This window comes from Amborella trichopoda, chromosome 13 (assembly GCF_054954075.1).
Source record: "Amborella trichopoda isolate Santa Cruz 75 chromosome 13, AtrichopodaSantaCruz75HAP2 v2.0, whole genome shotgun sequence".
Taxonomy (NCBI): Eukaryota; Viridiplantae; Streptophyta; class Magnoliopsida; order Amborellales; family Amborellaceae; genus Amborella; species Amborella trichopoda.
Genome location: NC_142348.1, coordinates 48,703,512 through 48,718,089, shown reverse-complemented (window position 1 = coordinate 48,718,089; position 14,578 = coordinate 48,703,512). Strand labels below are relative to the sequence as shown.

Below are 14,578 nucleotides of genomic sequence, written 5' to 3'. Positions count from 1 at the left end.
TCTCTCTCTAATTATTTTTAGAGTAATGATCCTATAGGACTCTTTCCCACCCATATGTGTAGGACCCCAAAGGATCACCATTAAAGTTGACACGAATCTTTAGAAAAGTTGTCACAGGTATGGGACTTGACTTTTCTATAGATCCGTATCAAATTTAATGGTGATCCTTTGGAGTCCTACCTGAGGAGGGTTCTATATAATCATTTCTATTATTTTTAATATTTATCTCTTCTTTTTCCCTCTAATTTTTTTTTATCTATTCTTTCTCTCTCTACAATCTCATCATCATTTCCGTAAAGAGAGTAATCAAACACTAACTTCGGCTATGCAAAACAGAGGACATGATCTAAGGAAACGATGATGAGATTGCAGTGAGAGAATAGATAAAAAAGAATTAGAGAGAAAAAGAAAAGATAAATATTAAAAAGAATTAGAGAGAAAGAAGAGATAAATAGAGATGAAAGTGACAAATATAATCAGGATGAGAAAATGATTTACAGCATTTTAAGTACCGTATAAGATGGGTTAGTTTTTACAGTATTTAAAATGCCGTATAATGGGTTTTAGTTTTTACGGTACTCAAAGTACGTAAGTTTTTACGGTACTTAAAGTACATAATTGGTTTCACGGTATGACCAGAGTTTTACGGCACTCAAACTACTGTAATATTATTTGAAGTTACTACGGTATTTTAAATACCGTATAAAATGATATTAAATACCTTAACATTATTTGAAGTTACTACGGTATTTTAAATACCGTACAAAATGATATGTATTACGGTAGTAAGATTACCGTGAACGTCATTTTGGTAAAAAAAAAAAAAAAAAAGATAAAAATGAAGACAAAAGGTACAGATGAGATAAATGAAAGTTTGGGGGTTTTTTTTTTCAATTAAACTTAAATTAAAATATATTTACGATAATTTCTCTTTTTTTTTTTGTTTTTTTTTGCTTTTGCCAAAATCAATTGAATATTGAGCTTTGTACTATTAAACGTTTGTATTTTGGAATCACACGAGTACAAGCTCTCTCTTAAAAAAAAAAAAAACAAAAACAAAAGGTGTCAACCTTAAATTGTTGCAATAAGGTGCACTTCAAAACTATGCTGAAATTGTAGCTGCCTGCAAAGCTTTCAAAACTATGCTGAAATTGTACCTGCCTGCAAAGCTTTGCGATGATATAAAATCTATCGTTGCCCCCCAATTATGAAATCTAAAGTTCTAGAAATGATGACAATCAAGCATATCTATAACCATATTAAAATATTGAAAATGAACGGTCCAGATAATGTGTTAGAAGATGAACTACTTTTAAGACTAGAAATCCCTTTTTTTCATATCCATGAATCTCGAGGTCAAGATGATCGATTTGAGTGTTTTACAGTATAGAAACAACCTTCTCTAATGGATTTTTTAGGTGCATCTTACTAATACAATATAAGCTTGACACCTTATATAAGCTTTTTTCTTGGTTAAATCTCATGCTAAAAAATTATCTACATCTTTTGCTCTAAAGATTAAATACAGAGTATGTTCCAGTTGGAGAGCGCTATACTAGCTCAACTTAGGACCCGCTCCCTCCAGAAGTCTAGAAAAGTTGTGGCTAGGTTCGTGGGAGTTGCCAAAATTAGGGGAATAAGTGGGTTGATAGACCGGGTCTTATATGCTGGTGGTTATGGCTACCCTCTACCTGTATAAATGGACTAGCATGCCCTCTTTCATTGTCATCATTCCCATCTCTCCCTTTCTCTCTCTCCATGATATGTTAATAGTGGAAATGGACGATTGGACGTCACATTGAGGCATCCACCCCATTAAGGACTGATGCCCATACCCCACTCCTTCCCCTCGCTCTCTGTCTCTCCCTATCCTTAACTAAATGCTGATGAAATTTGTCTCTCCCTATCCTTAACTAAATGCTGATGAAATTTGGATCTGTCTTTGAGAGTCGAATTTTTCTTTTAGGAAGTTTGGAAGAATGAAAGATTTGATCTATTCATGCTTTCCACAGGCTTTCTTGAACATGGTGTTCAGATGGGCCCTCTTCGAGTTCTCGGAGAGGCAATGTTGAGTAACAGGTTTAAGAAAGCTGTGGAAAAACATGGAGAGAATCAGCAATTCATGTTTGAAGGTGAAGAGAATTCTATACAAATTTCAAGCACAAATAATGCCCCAGTTGATGTTTCCAAGGTAATTTTCTATACTCGATAATGGATTCAAGAATGGAACTGATTTCCACATTTAATTACATTATTGAGGTATTCATATAATTTTTTAAAGCTGTGGATATGTGACATTCAAATTAAAACAAGGGCATACCAAGAGATAGAAAGCTACGAGCGGTAAGTATTTCAACCCATGGACTACCCCTTGAAAAAAATTAAAAAAAATCAAATAGCAATTTTTATACACTTGAAAAAGGTTAAGTTGAATATTTAGAGACCATTTATTTTTGATACATAGATGTCACAATCACTTTTAGGAAATCCAATAGATTGAAGCAATCACAACATTCGAAAAATTTTATTATGGACTTTGTGGTCAATTAATGAGATATCCTCAACCACTCAATTTCACATCCAATAATCAATAATGATTGTGACCTTCTTGTATCAAATGTAAATGGTATTGTTATATACATTTCCAAAAACGAATGTTTCAGGGTTGAACACATACCCTTCAATTATTTCGAGGGTGAGATGAAAGTGTTAGAAAATTTAAAATTCAACATTTATCTTTGAAAAAGAATGCAGTTAGATTGGAAAAAATCCTCATAAGCAGGTCTTCTGCGCAAGGGAATAGGGAATAGATGCATAGTATATGCTTCCATGTGAGTATGCACTCTCTAAAGCACATATTATGCTTATTTGAAAAATATAAAGCTCACCGATTTGCCCAAAAAATTTAGCATGAGGTTCTTATAAGGCCTAGGTTTTATGAAAACCAAATAAAGCCTCACCTAAAATCTTTGTCCATAAAGTACTTTCAACGATGGAAATCTCTATGATGGCTCTAAAATCAGTTTCGAATAACAACAATGAAATTTAAAACTAAAAAAATAGTATAGATCTTGTGGATCTATGAATACTTATTTTTAAGGCAAAATTGGCGGTGCATATAATTTATTATAATATCAAAATGGACTGTCTATATAATTTTTTTTTCACACTATTTATGAATTATTAATTGGGCTATTTTCAGGATTTGAAATCTCTCTTTGTACAAAAGTCTGCACATCATATTTGAAAACACTTACAAAATCTTGAAAATGGGTGGTTCAGATAATGTATCATAAAATGCAGTATTTCTAATACTGAAAAATCTTTCTTTTTAGTATCCATATATCCCGAGATCGAGATAATCGATTGGAGAGTTTCTTTTAACATTGGAACAATAGTTTCCACTGCACGCACACAGCTCCTTAATTTTTTTGAAAGGATGAGATTTCTATAATGCCTAGGCTTTATGAAAACCATATAAAACTTCACCTCAAATCCTCATCTGAAAAGCACTTTTAGCAATCAAAATCTCCATGATGGCTCTAAAATCAATTTCCAACATTGACAATGAAGTTTTTTAAAGTAGAAAAAGTTAAAGATCTTGCAGATCTATAAACATTTATTTAGGGTGAAATGGATGGTTTAAATAATTTGTTGCAATTTTCAGAGCTTAAAATCCAATTTTTTTTCTACAACCATAATGTTCAAGCAAATATAATGTAAACGTTTTACAATGCTTGAATTGTAATGTTTTATGACTTACGAGGTGAGGCTTTACTTATTTTGATAGGGATGTAGCCCTATCGAACCATTCTAGGTTTTTGTTTTCATAATTACAATGAATGAAGAAAACAAACAGGAAAGTTAAAATCCGTTACGAAACATGGGTAGCTTTTAAATTTCTGGATCTGTCTCGTCTACATTTGTCAGCCTCGTTGCATCAAACTGAGTCACCTTGTTTGTTGGTTTCCTTTTAATCGTTCCATGATTTGGACGGTGTAGATCGAATATTAGACTAAGAAGCTATAAGATTGGATGGTGTAGATTGAATATTAGACTAAGAAGCCATGGGATTGTACCTTGCAAATTAGCAACCCATGTTACTCGCATATCACCAACCAACTAGTTCTATACGAAAAGATCTTATACTCCCACAGGAGCCACAGGAGTATATTGCACATTTACTCCCTTGGGTAAAACACAATGTAGGATTAGGATTAAATTTTTGGGATGTAACCTTCTCAAGGACTAATTCTTAATAAATAAATAAAAATTGAATTGAACTCTCTATGTACTTAAAAAACAATAATATCTTAAGACTGAACAAAGACCACTTAATTTTTGAAGGCGTGATCAAAGTGTTAATTTTTTTTTGAAATTCGAAAGTTTTCTTTAGTAAATAATCATTTAATGATTCCGGTTCTCAAAATTTTACTGAAAATATCTCCCAATAAGTATTTGAGTGAGGGAGTAGATACACAATACGCTCCGGCGAGAGCATGATACACACGCTTTATTCACTGTTGCTGAGCTAAGATTCCAACATTGGATCAATCGTTATGGGCGATAACACCCAAGAAAACCTCGTCCACACCCCATAATTCTAAAAGATTCAAGCTTCTCTCTCTCTTCTCACTTTATGCTCTCTCTGTCTCTGTAAGGTGAAGTTTGTATGAGGTGTAAACCTTATACTATTGAACTAAGGTGGGCCTCAAAACTATGTTGAAAATGTACTTTTGGTACTCCACCGCCTTGCTTTGATATAAAAATTTTTTGTGACCCCAATTATGAAATTTAAAAATCCATAAATGGTGATAATCAAGCATATCTATATACATTTGAAGATTTTGGAAACAAACGGTCGAGATGATCGATTTAAGGGTTTTCCAACATAAAAACAACCTTCTTTAGTGGGTTTTTAGATGCACTTAACCCTTAAAGTATAAAATTGACATCTTATGTAAACTTTTTTCTCTCTCCTCTCTCTGTAGGGATTGTATACAATGAGACCATTTATTTTTGGTCAGGGGAGGTCACACTTATTTAAAGCCATAGGAGATGAAATTTGATAGCTTGGTATGGTATATCACAAAATTTGAAATTTTTTTTTTTGAACTTTGAGCTTGGTCAATAAAATAAATATAACCACCAAATTTCACATGATCAAGATTAATTGTGACCACCTTAGGTAAATAATTTTATTACCTACTTTTCTATATATATATATATATATATATATATATATATAATTTTCAAAGATTGAAGCTTCACCTTATGCTCTCTCTCTGTTGCGAGAATATCCATGAAAACCTCCCTGTGGCCCAAAAAAGTTCAAAGATTCAAGCCCCAATTAGTTCATCTATTCTCTCTCCTCTCTCTCTCTCTCTCTCTCATATGGACCTCCTGAGCGTGGCGACCTATCTAGGCCTCTGCGTTTTGGCAGTCTTCTTGGTCATCTTATGCATCAGATGCATCCTCAATTGGGAGTTGAAGAAGATCAACACAAAAAATCCCATTAAATCATCCATCAATGATGGAGTTCAGGGCTCAATTTCCATTCTAGAGATCCAAGTGAAATTGCCTTGTGGTCTCATATTTAGCAATGAGAGTTGTCCCCTCAAGTTCAACATGGCAGAGCTGGTGAACTCACTTGGAGTTCCCTTAGGGGAGGGCAACTTGGGGCCTTTGTATAAGTTGGTTCTTGGATGTGGGTCCACTGTCACCATTCGACGCCTCCGGGAGTATCTAGCAAAGTTGCCGGAAATCAATCAACAAATAGCGTTTATCGGAGGGATCCGCGATGCGTTGCTGTCGCCGATCTTGTTTAGCTTTTGGTATGGGGATGACACATTCATAGTGTACGAGTACTTCTGTATGGGGAGTCTGGAAGAGCTGTTGCATGGTAAGTTGTATCAGTCCACTTTTACATCATGCCATTTTAGGAACATCTCATGCCTTAGGCCATGCTTGTGTCGTGAAAGCCGGCTTTCGCGAATTGTAGCACTCCCATGTTTATGCCGGAGTGGAAGCCTCCATTCAGAAGCAGCAGCTTCCAAATGCCCTAAAAACAACGTCAATCGATGTTGTTTTAGGAGGCCGCCACTATAGAAGTGGCATCTTCCAAAACTTTGTAGAAGATGGGACTTTGACATGCCCCTCTTCCACAAAGCAAACATGCTTTAGCGGTGGTTTGGATACCTGGAAATTCATGTATTAGGCCACCTTGCATCATGCCATTTTAGGAATATCTCATGCCTTCGGCCCCTAGGGCATACTTGTTTTGCGAATGCTGGCTTTCTTGAATTGTAGCACTCCCATGTTTGTTATGCCGGAGTGGAAGTCTCCATTCGGAAGCAGCAGCTTCCAAATACCCTAAAAACAACATTAATTGTTGTTGTTTTAGGAGGCCATCATCATCCAAACTTTGTAGAAGAAGGGCCTTTGACATGCCCCTCTTCCACAATACAAACAAGCTTTAGGCGTGGTTTAGATACCTAGAAATTCATGTATCAGTCCACTTTACATCATGTCATTTTAGGAAGGAAAAAGTTTATATAGAGCCGAGACTCTAAACAATCAAATTAGATCCCACCTCAAAATTTTCACTAGAAGAGGTTGTTTTGGTACCTAAATATACTCAAATTGATCATCTCAATATCAAGATATATGTACATAAGAAAAAAAAGGATTTCAAGTTTTGGAAATAGTGCATATTATAATTCATTTTTGGACTGTCAATTTTCATGATTTTCAAGTTTTCATGGATCTGCTCGATCTACATTATTTTTGAACTTTAAATTTTATAATTAAGGATGAAAATATATTTTAAGGTTATCACAAAGATTTCAGTATTGAAACCACATTTCTCGACACTATTTTAAGTTACACTTTATTTTGATTGTTTAGAGCCTCGGCTTTATACAAACCACACCCTGTTAGGAATATCTCATGCCTTAGGGCATGCTTATTTTGTGAAAGCTGGCTTCCGCGAATTGTAGCACTCCCATATTTGTTGCACTGGAGTGGAAGCCTCCATTCGGAAGCAGCAGCTTCCAAATGCCTTAGAAATCAATTGATGTTGTTTTAGGAGGCCACCACTATAGAAGCAGCATCTTCCAAACTTTGTAGAAGAAGGGACTTTTGACATGCCCTTCTTCTAAAAAACAAACTGGCTTTAGGGGTGGTTCGGATATCTTGAAATTCACGTATCAATCCACTTTACATCATGCCATTTTAGAAATATCTCATGCCTTAGGGCATGCTTGCTTTGTGAAAGCCGGCTTCCGTGAATTGTATCACTCCCATGTTTGTTATGCAAGAGTAGAAGCCTCCATTCGGAAGCAGCAGCTTCCAAATGCCATAAAAACAATGTCAATCGATGTTGTTTAGGAGGCCGCCACTATAGAAGCGGCATCTTCCAAACTTTATAGAAGAATGGACTTTGGCATGCCCCTCTTCCACAAAACAAACATGCTTTAGGGGTGGTTTGGATACCTGGAAATTCATTGTCTCATAAAATTTATTTCTTGTGAAATATATTGCATGAGAAAAATATTTCCTCTAAAATAGATTTCCAATGTTTAGATGGTACATGAATGCATAAAATTTTTATGGCTTTATATATATATATATATATATATATATATAGAAAAAGCTAGGATTAACCCACTAGCTCATATAAACATATGAGCCCAACAGCCCAGATTAAATCTTGGCTTATATAGAAAAAGCTAGGATTAGCCCACTAGCTCATATAAACATATGAGCCCAACAGCCCAGATTAAATCTTGGCTGATCTGAAGGTCACGAATGTCCTGTAGTATTTAAATTTTATTTTATTTCTACACATTCAAATCACTTGATATTTTAAGAGTGTGTTTATCAAAAAAAGGTGAATCTTTGAAAAGTATCAAAAAAATATTTTACATGAAATAAATTGACCAAAATCACCCGAATAGTTTCGGGGGGTATTTTGGTCTTTTTTAGTGATTTTTTTTTTTATATATATTTTTATTAGGTGCGCCTTGATGAGAAGAGCACACACCTAAAATTTCAAGTGATTTAAATTTGTAAAAAAAAAAAAAAAATTCAAACACTACCAGACATCCGTGATCATCAAATCGGTCGAGATTCAATCTGGGCCGTTGGGCTCATATGTTCATATGAGCTAGTGGGCTAATCGTAAATTATATATATATATATATATATATATATATATATATATATGTGAAAAGTCTTCACAATGCTTATAGCAAAAAATGAACACTGATTTCGTGTACCTTCATAACTGTTCATTTTCGCCTATAAGTGTTTTGTAGTATCTTCTTATATCTATACCGATTTGTAAAAAAGATAAGAAAAATGAAATACTACCGGACAATCGTGACCGTGCGATGATTTTGGATGGTGATAAGACTAGACGAAATCACTGTTCATTTTCGCCTATAGGCATTTTGTAGTATCTTCCTATATATATATATATATATATATATATATATATATATATATATATATATATATATATATATATACACTTTTCTCGTTAAGTGCTCTTGGTTGTTTATTATAATGTCATTTTTTCATTAAATTTGAGATGGTTTCTCTTTTTTAAAAATTTGAAATAGTTTATCTCTCTAAAATTTTTTAAGTAGTTTATTTTTCTAAAATTTAATGTAGTTTCTCTCTAAAATTTTAATATAGTTTCTCTCTAAAACTTAAAATTTTAGAGAGTTTCTCTTTCTTAAATTGTTCATGTATTTTCTCTCTAAAATTTTTGAGATAGTTTCTATTTCTAAAATTTTTTAGGTATTTTCTCTCTCTAAAACTTAAAATTTATGATAATTTCTCTCTAGAAATTTTGAGATAGTTTCCTGCTCTAAAATTTTTTAGGTACTTTCCCTTTTTAAAATTTGACGTAGTTTATCTCTCTAAAATTCTATAATAATTTCTATCTCGAAGACTTAAAATTTGAGATAGTTTTTCTCTATAAATTTTTTGAGATAGTTCCCATCTCTAAAACTTTTTAGGTAGTTTATCTCTCTAATAATAGCTATAGTTACTCTCTCTAAAATTTTAAGATACTTTAACTCTCCAGAACTTAAAATTTGAGATAGTTTCTCTCTCTAACTCGTTGGGGTGTTTTGGCATGATTAATTTATATGTTATAAAGTAAGGGGCTCCGTAATGGGAAACCAGGCAAGAAAGCAATTTTTTTAAGGTAAAGGAAAAGATATATATTTTCTTATTTTTGGTTTGAATTGAGGAAAATAATTTATGCCAAAATAGTTTTCTGTCCTCAAAATGCCAAAAAATGTGCCATCTCATAGAAAAACATTTCTGAAAATATTTTTTCTGGAATCCAAACGGGCCCTTAATGTTTAATACGACAATAGTGTTATTCAAGAGAGAATCCTAAACCTTAAAAGCATAGTCATGGGCAATTCCGAAAAGGCCGGCCATTTTTGTAGAAAAGATTTCACTCTTGATACATGAATCCTTTTAAAAACTTCATTATGGAAAATGATATTTTGCCAACAGCAAGTTTAAATGAGGAGTTTTGCAATAAATTTTCAATGAATTTCATTAACAAAGTAGTTGTGTTGAAATTCTGGCTCGTGTGTGTGCGCCTATGTAGAATGCTTCACACTTAAATATATTCTAGTTTAATGATTGTTGCACCAGAATCTCCACGCCTTTTTTTAGTAATTTAGTGAAAATACTATATTTTCCTCCTTGGACAAAAAAGGTGAAGCATTTTGCTTCTATTAGCCATACACCATATGATGTATAGCAAATTTAATTGGGATTAACCAAGTAGCAATCAGTGTTTGAAAAATTGAATTGGCCTAAAAAATCGGTCAAGGTCTGGTTTCGAGTAACTGGTAAATGGCCTAATCGGACAAGTCCCGACCAGTCAAACAAGTGTTAAAAAAAAGAAAAAAAGTACAAATAAAATATAAAAAAATTATGAAAAATATATTTAAAGCATGATTAAACAAACAAAATCTTAAGTTGAAATTTAGGGGAAAAAATGGATTTTCAAATAATTCATTTGTGCCCAGGTGTATTTTTTATTTTAATTTTAAAAAAGATGGGTAACACTTTCCAAAAATGCTAAAAAAAATAAAAAAAAGCATTACAAACAAGGATTTTATACAATTTTTTTTAAAATGCTCAGCGAGATCAAAACCGGAACCAGTTCTGATCTAACCCGCCGGTTCCGAGTTGAACCGACCGAGTTTGCAAACACTGGTAGCAATATCTTGGAATCCAACCTGCTCGAGCTCTAAACCAGCATCTGAGTAACCTATTTTGTTTCTCTCATAGGAAAGGAGGGGATCAGTTTCACCCCACTAAGCTGGGAGATGCGATCAGCCATAGCATTCCAAGCATCCTCAGCAATGGCAATGATTCACAACCAAGTCGATCACGACAAACAAGCCCTTGTGCTGGGTGTTCTAAAGCCCTCAAACATCATGGTGAGGCCTGATTTCTCAACATGTCTAGCCAGCCTTGATGCCTCATACCTCACCCCACCCATCACCATCATAAGGCGAAATCTCGGGCGTGCAGCTCCTGAACTTAGGCGGTCTAGAGAAAGCCCAATTCTTTCTTGCAAGTCGGATGTGTATAGCTTCGGTGTTCTTCTGCTTGAGCTTGTCACAGGAAAGAAACCAGTTTTTGACAATGGACATGGGAAAGAAATCACTTTGGTCGGATTCGTGAGGGCGAAAACACAGAAGGAAGGAGTAAACACTGCATTTGACGAAAGAATATGTGATGGTGTGGAAGATGGTATGACAGAGATGATGAATATTGCTAAATTGTGCCTAATGTTAAACCCTGATGAAAGGCCTACAATGGTAAAAGTGGTAGAGATGATACTGCAACTCAATGTTAATAGCAACTTCTTAGGCGTACCATAGTATCTGGAGCTTTCATATTTTGTAAGTGGAATGGCTATTGTAAAATTGTAATATTATTGATAGTTGACTGTTTGGTATAAGCCCTGGATTTATATGAAATATGTAAATAATATCCTAGCAACTCTCTCAATATTTTCATTATTTTTCATTTATATTTGGAAAAAGGTTTATATGAGGGCGGGGCCCTAAACAATTAGATTAAGGGGCATCTAAAAACTCCACTAAAAAAGGTTATTTCGATGCTCAAAAATCCGCAAATCCATCATCTCAACCTCAAGATATATTGACATGAGAAAAAAATAGATTTCAAGTCTTGAAAATAGTCCATTTATGTACTGTCAATTTTCAAGATTTTTTGAGTGTTCATAGATATGCTCGATCTACACTATTTTGAAAACTTTAAATTTTATAATTAGATACAAAAATAAAGTTTGAAGCCATCACAAAGATTTCCAGTACCGACAAACATATTCCGATACTATTTTAAAGGTGCGCCATACTTCGATTGTTTGGGGACTCAGCCCTATACAAAACACACCCTTATATTTTAGTATGTGTTCCATGTCTACTGCACATATGGATATGTGGCCTGATGAAATCAATCTAGCTAATTATAAGCCTACAATAAGTAACTCAAATAATTTGCTAGAAAATCTTAAAAAAATAGAAATAAATAAATGGATTGAAGATATGAGAATATAATTGAAATGCAATAGCAAATATCCATGGCTTTCATTTTTTAGATTCTAAGGTAACAACCCAAGATAAAAAAAACTCAAATTAGGCTACAGAGTCTTATTCTTAAGAATGTAATGTTTAATAAATTTTTTGTTACGTGGATCTTAGTCCTCTAATATAAAATTAAGATACCAAATATATTAGTTTAGGAGGTCCACCCCTTGCAGGTGGGAGGACTCCGATGGAATTTAGAAAATTGCCAATTGCATGGGCAATGGAAGAGAGAGAGGAAGGGGTAGAATTTAGAATTGATATGAGAGTGAAAATGTTTGGATAGGGATTTTGGAAACCCTGATCTAATTCTAATTTTGAATATTCCAAATCGGGAAGGAGGATTTAGATAAGGACACGGTTTCTATGCGGCCAGCCCGCATATTGTAGAAATGTGGACTTGGAAATAAATATATTTTTTAAATATAATTTGATCTTAATTTTTAGAGAATATATAATCTTTAACATGGAGATTATGAATATGGAAAATAAATAAATTTTAAAACTAAAAATAATAATTATATTAAGAAAACATTTGGACCGTTAATTACACTTGTTTTTAGATGCAGCACCTATTTGCATCTATATTTAAGATTGATGTTATATACATCTAGATCACATATTGTAGAAATGCGATCCAGCCAGCATCAAACAATTTTCCTTTAGATAAATGAATCTAAATCATTTCCAGTTTGAAAAGGGAAGAGAAAATCTATCCAAATTGAGAAGCGGGAATGTTACTCCCCTAGACATCCACATCGCTTTCTCAAACTACAAAATGCGGAAAAAATAACGTCGGAAAAGAAGAAAAAAAATAAAGAAAACCAGTGCAGGTTTAGCGGTACCTAAGTTGCAGAAGATTTCGTAAGAGGAAAAGAGAACACCAAGCAAGATGATGACAATACATTGAAGAATGTATAAAGAGCTTTCTCTCTCTATATTTATATATGTGGGATGATCAATGAATAGAATCAAGAGAGAAAAATCAAATCAAGATCCTCTTTCTCTCCCTTAAAACCAAGAGAGAAAAATCAAATCAAGATCCTCTTTCTCTCCCTTAAAACCAAGAGAGAAAAATCAAATCAAATCAAAATCCTGTCTATCTCGGATGTAGATAGGGGTGGCAATGGATCAGGTTGAGTCCAGGTCGACCCCGAACCAATTAGGTTCCACTTGGACTCAGACCTGGGACCAAAGTTGGATCCAAATCATTTACACATAGACACAAACCAGACTTGGATTTAGAAACTAAAATAAAATAAAGGGAAACTATCAATAGAGGGCATGAAACCCCTTAACAATATCATTAAAGGGGTCCAATTTTCTCTGGTAACATTTAGGTACTCCTTAATAAAAAAATTAAAAAATTGCCCTATTTGGTATTTGGATTTTAAAAATTATCAACACTATAGTAGTTCGTACGGTGTTATTCTGGTTTTGAATTTCTCATTTTGTTTCTCTCGATTTTTTTTTTAAATTTTTTCAAACTTATTACACCAAATATCCTTCTTGCGTGTCCAACAATTTGCTAATGATAAACGAGTTGGTTTCGAGATATTGAATTTATTATAGTATAAAATATCCACTACAACAAGAATCGAATCGAGCAAGTCTCAGTTCCCAACACATTTCTTCGAAACCACAACAATGTCAGCAAGCCAACTGGAATAATCAACTGCACTGATACAACCATCCCTGGACTGCCTGTCGTGTTTTGGAAGAGATCTCTTAAATGTTGCAGTTCCTCTCAAGTTGGTCACCAGATTTTGCCGCAAATGTACAAATTGCTCCCGCGGGAGCAAATAAGATTATCCATTTGAGAAATATATTAACAACATGGGTTTCCACGTGTGCACATGTGAGAGTCATTGTATATTTTGTACGGGGCTTAAAGCTCAAAGAAATAAATATAAGAGTGATTTGGAAGGTTAAAATGTGGTCAAAACTAGTGTCACCTGTGAAACCTAATTCTACACCAACATTTTAATGCAAAACCCTACGCCAACCCCTCTCCACTAGACTTTTGTCTCTCTCTCTATGTTAAACACAAAATAATGAAAACACCCAATGCTTTTTAACAATGACCAAAACATTCAATTTCTTGACATTTGACCAGACATTTATTTTTAATTTTTTTGGTGTACTTTGTATAAAGTTCAGGCCTAAACAATCGTGCATCTTCAAATATTATTGAAAGATATTGTTTTATTACTAAAAATCTTTGTAACGGCCTACAATTTATTTTTATCTCTAATTATAAAATTTAAAGCTTTAAAAAGAGTGTAGATCCAACAGATCTATGAATACTTAAAAATCTAAAGAATTTATAGCTCAAAAAACGCAATACAAGATGCATTATTTTCAAGATTTGAAATCTATTTTTTCTCATTTCTATACATCTTGAGGTCGAGATGATCGATTTGAAGATTTTTAGTCATCAAAACAATCGCTTCTAGTGAATTTTTTGTTTGCGCCTTAATTTGATTGTTTAGGGCCTCACCCTTATATAACCTTTTTTTTTTTTTTTAATATGTTCATCCGAAAGTGACCCTCTTGGGCTTTGTATAGTATTTGTGTTCTAGACACCTTAGAGAGACAAAGAGAGAGGGAGAGATGGGTTATAACTTATGGCAACTGGTGGTGTTTGTTTTGGTCAAAGGTTTGGGCATTTAACTGGAGAGAGAGAGAGAGAGAGAGTGTGTGTGTGAGATGGAGAGAGAGATAAAGGGAGAGATGGTTTATAGCTACTAACAATTGGTGGAGTTTGTTTTGATTGAATTTTGGGTATTTAGCTGAAGTTTTGGGCATTTAGTCTTCGCAAAAATTACTACATGTATTTTTAATAGGAAGCAATTGGGTTCACCAGTGCATGGGGCATTTTGGTCCTCTAGAAAAGACTAGAGCTCAAAGGATCAATATTTGAG

General features: G+C 33.8%; 1 protein-coding gene across 1 annotated transcript; it reads left to right on the top strand.

Annotated features, from left to right (window-relative positions):
- Window positions 1-5,147: 5,147 nt before the first annotated feature.
- On the top strand, window positions 5,148-11,057 carry LOC18446046 (putative inactive receptor kinase At4g23740). The gene is made up of 2 exons (XM_020674653.2): window positions 5,148-5,902; window positions 10,327-11,057. The coding sequence occupies exons 1-2, from the start codon at window positions 5,275-5,277 to the stop codon at window positions 10,923-10,925; spliced, it is 1,227 nt and encodes a 408-aa protein (XP_020530312.2). The 5' UTR covers window positions 5,148-5,274; the 3' UTR covers window positions 10,926-11,057.
- Window positions 11,058-14,578: the final 3,521 nt, after the last annotated feature.

Coding starts and splice junctions, on each gene's coding strand:
- LOC18446046 (XM_020674653.2), top strand. CDS start 5,275: ATGCTCTCTCTCTGTTGCGAGAATATCCATGAAAACCTCCCTGTGGCC. Junction 5,903..10,326: donor TCTGGAAGAGCTGTTGCATG/GTAAGTTGTATC, acceptor TTTCTCTCATAG/GAAAGGAGGGGATCAGTTTC.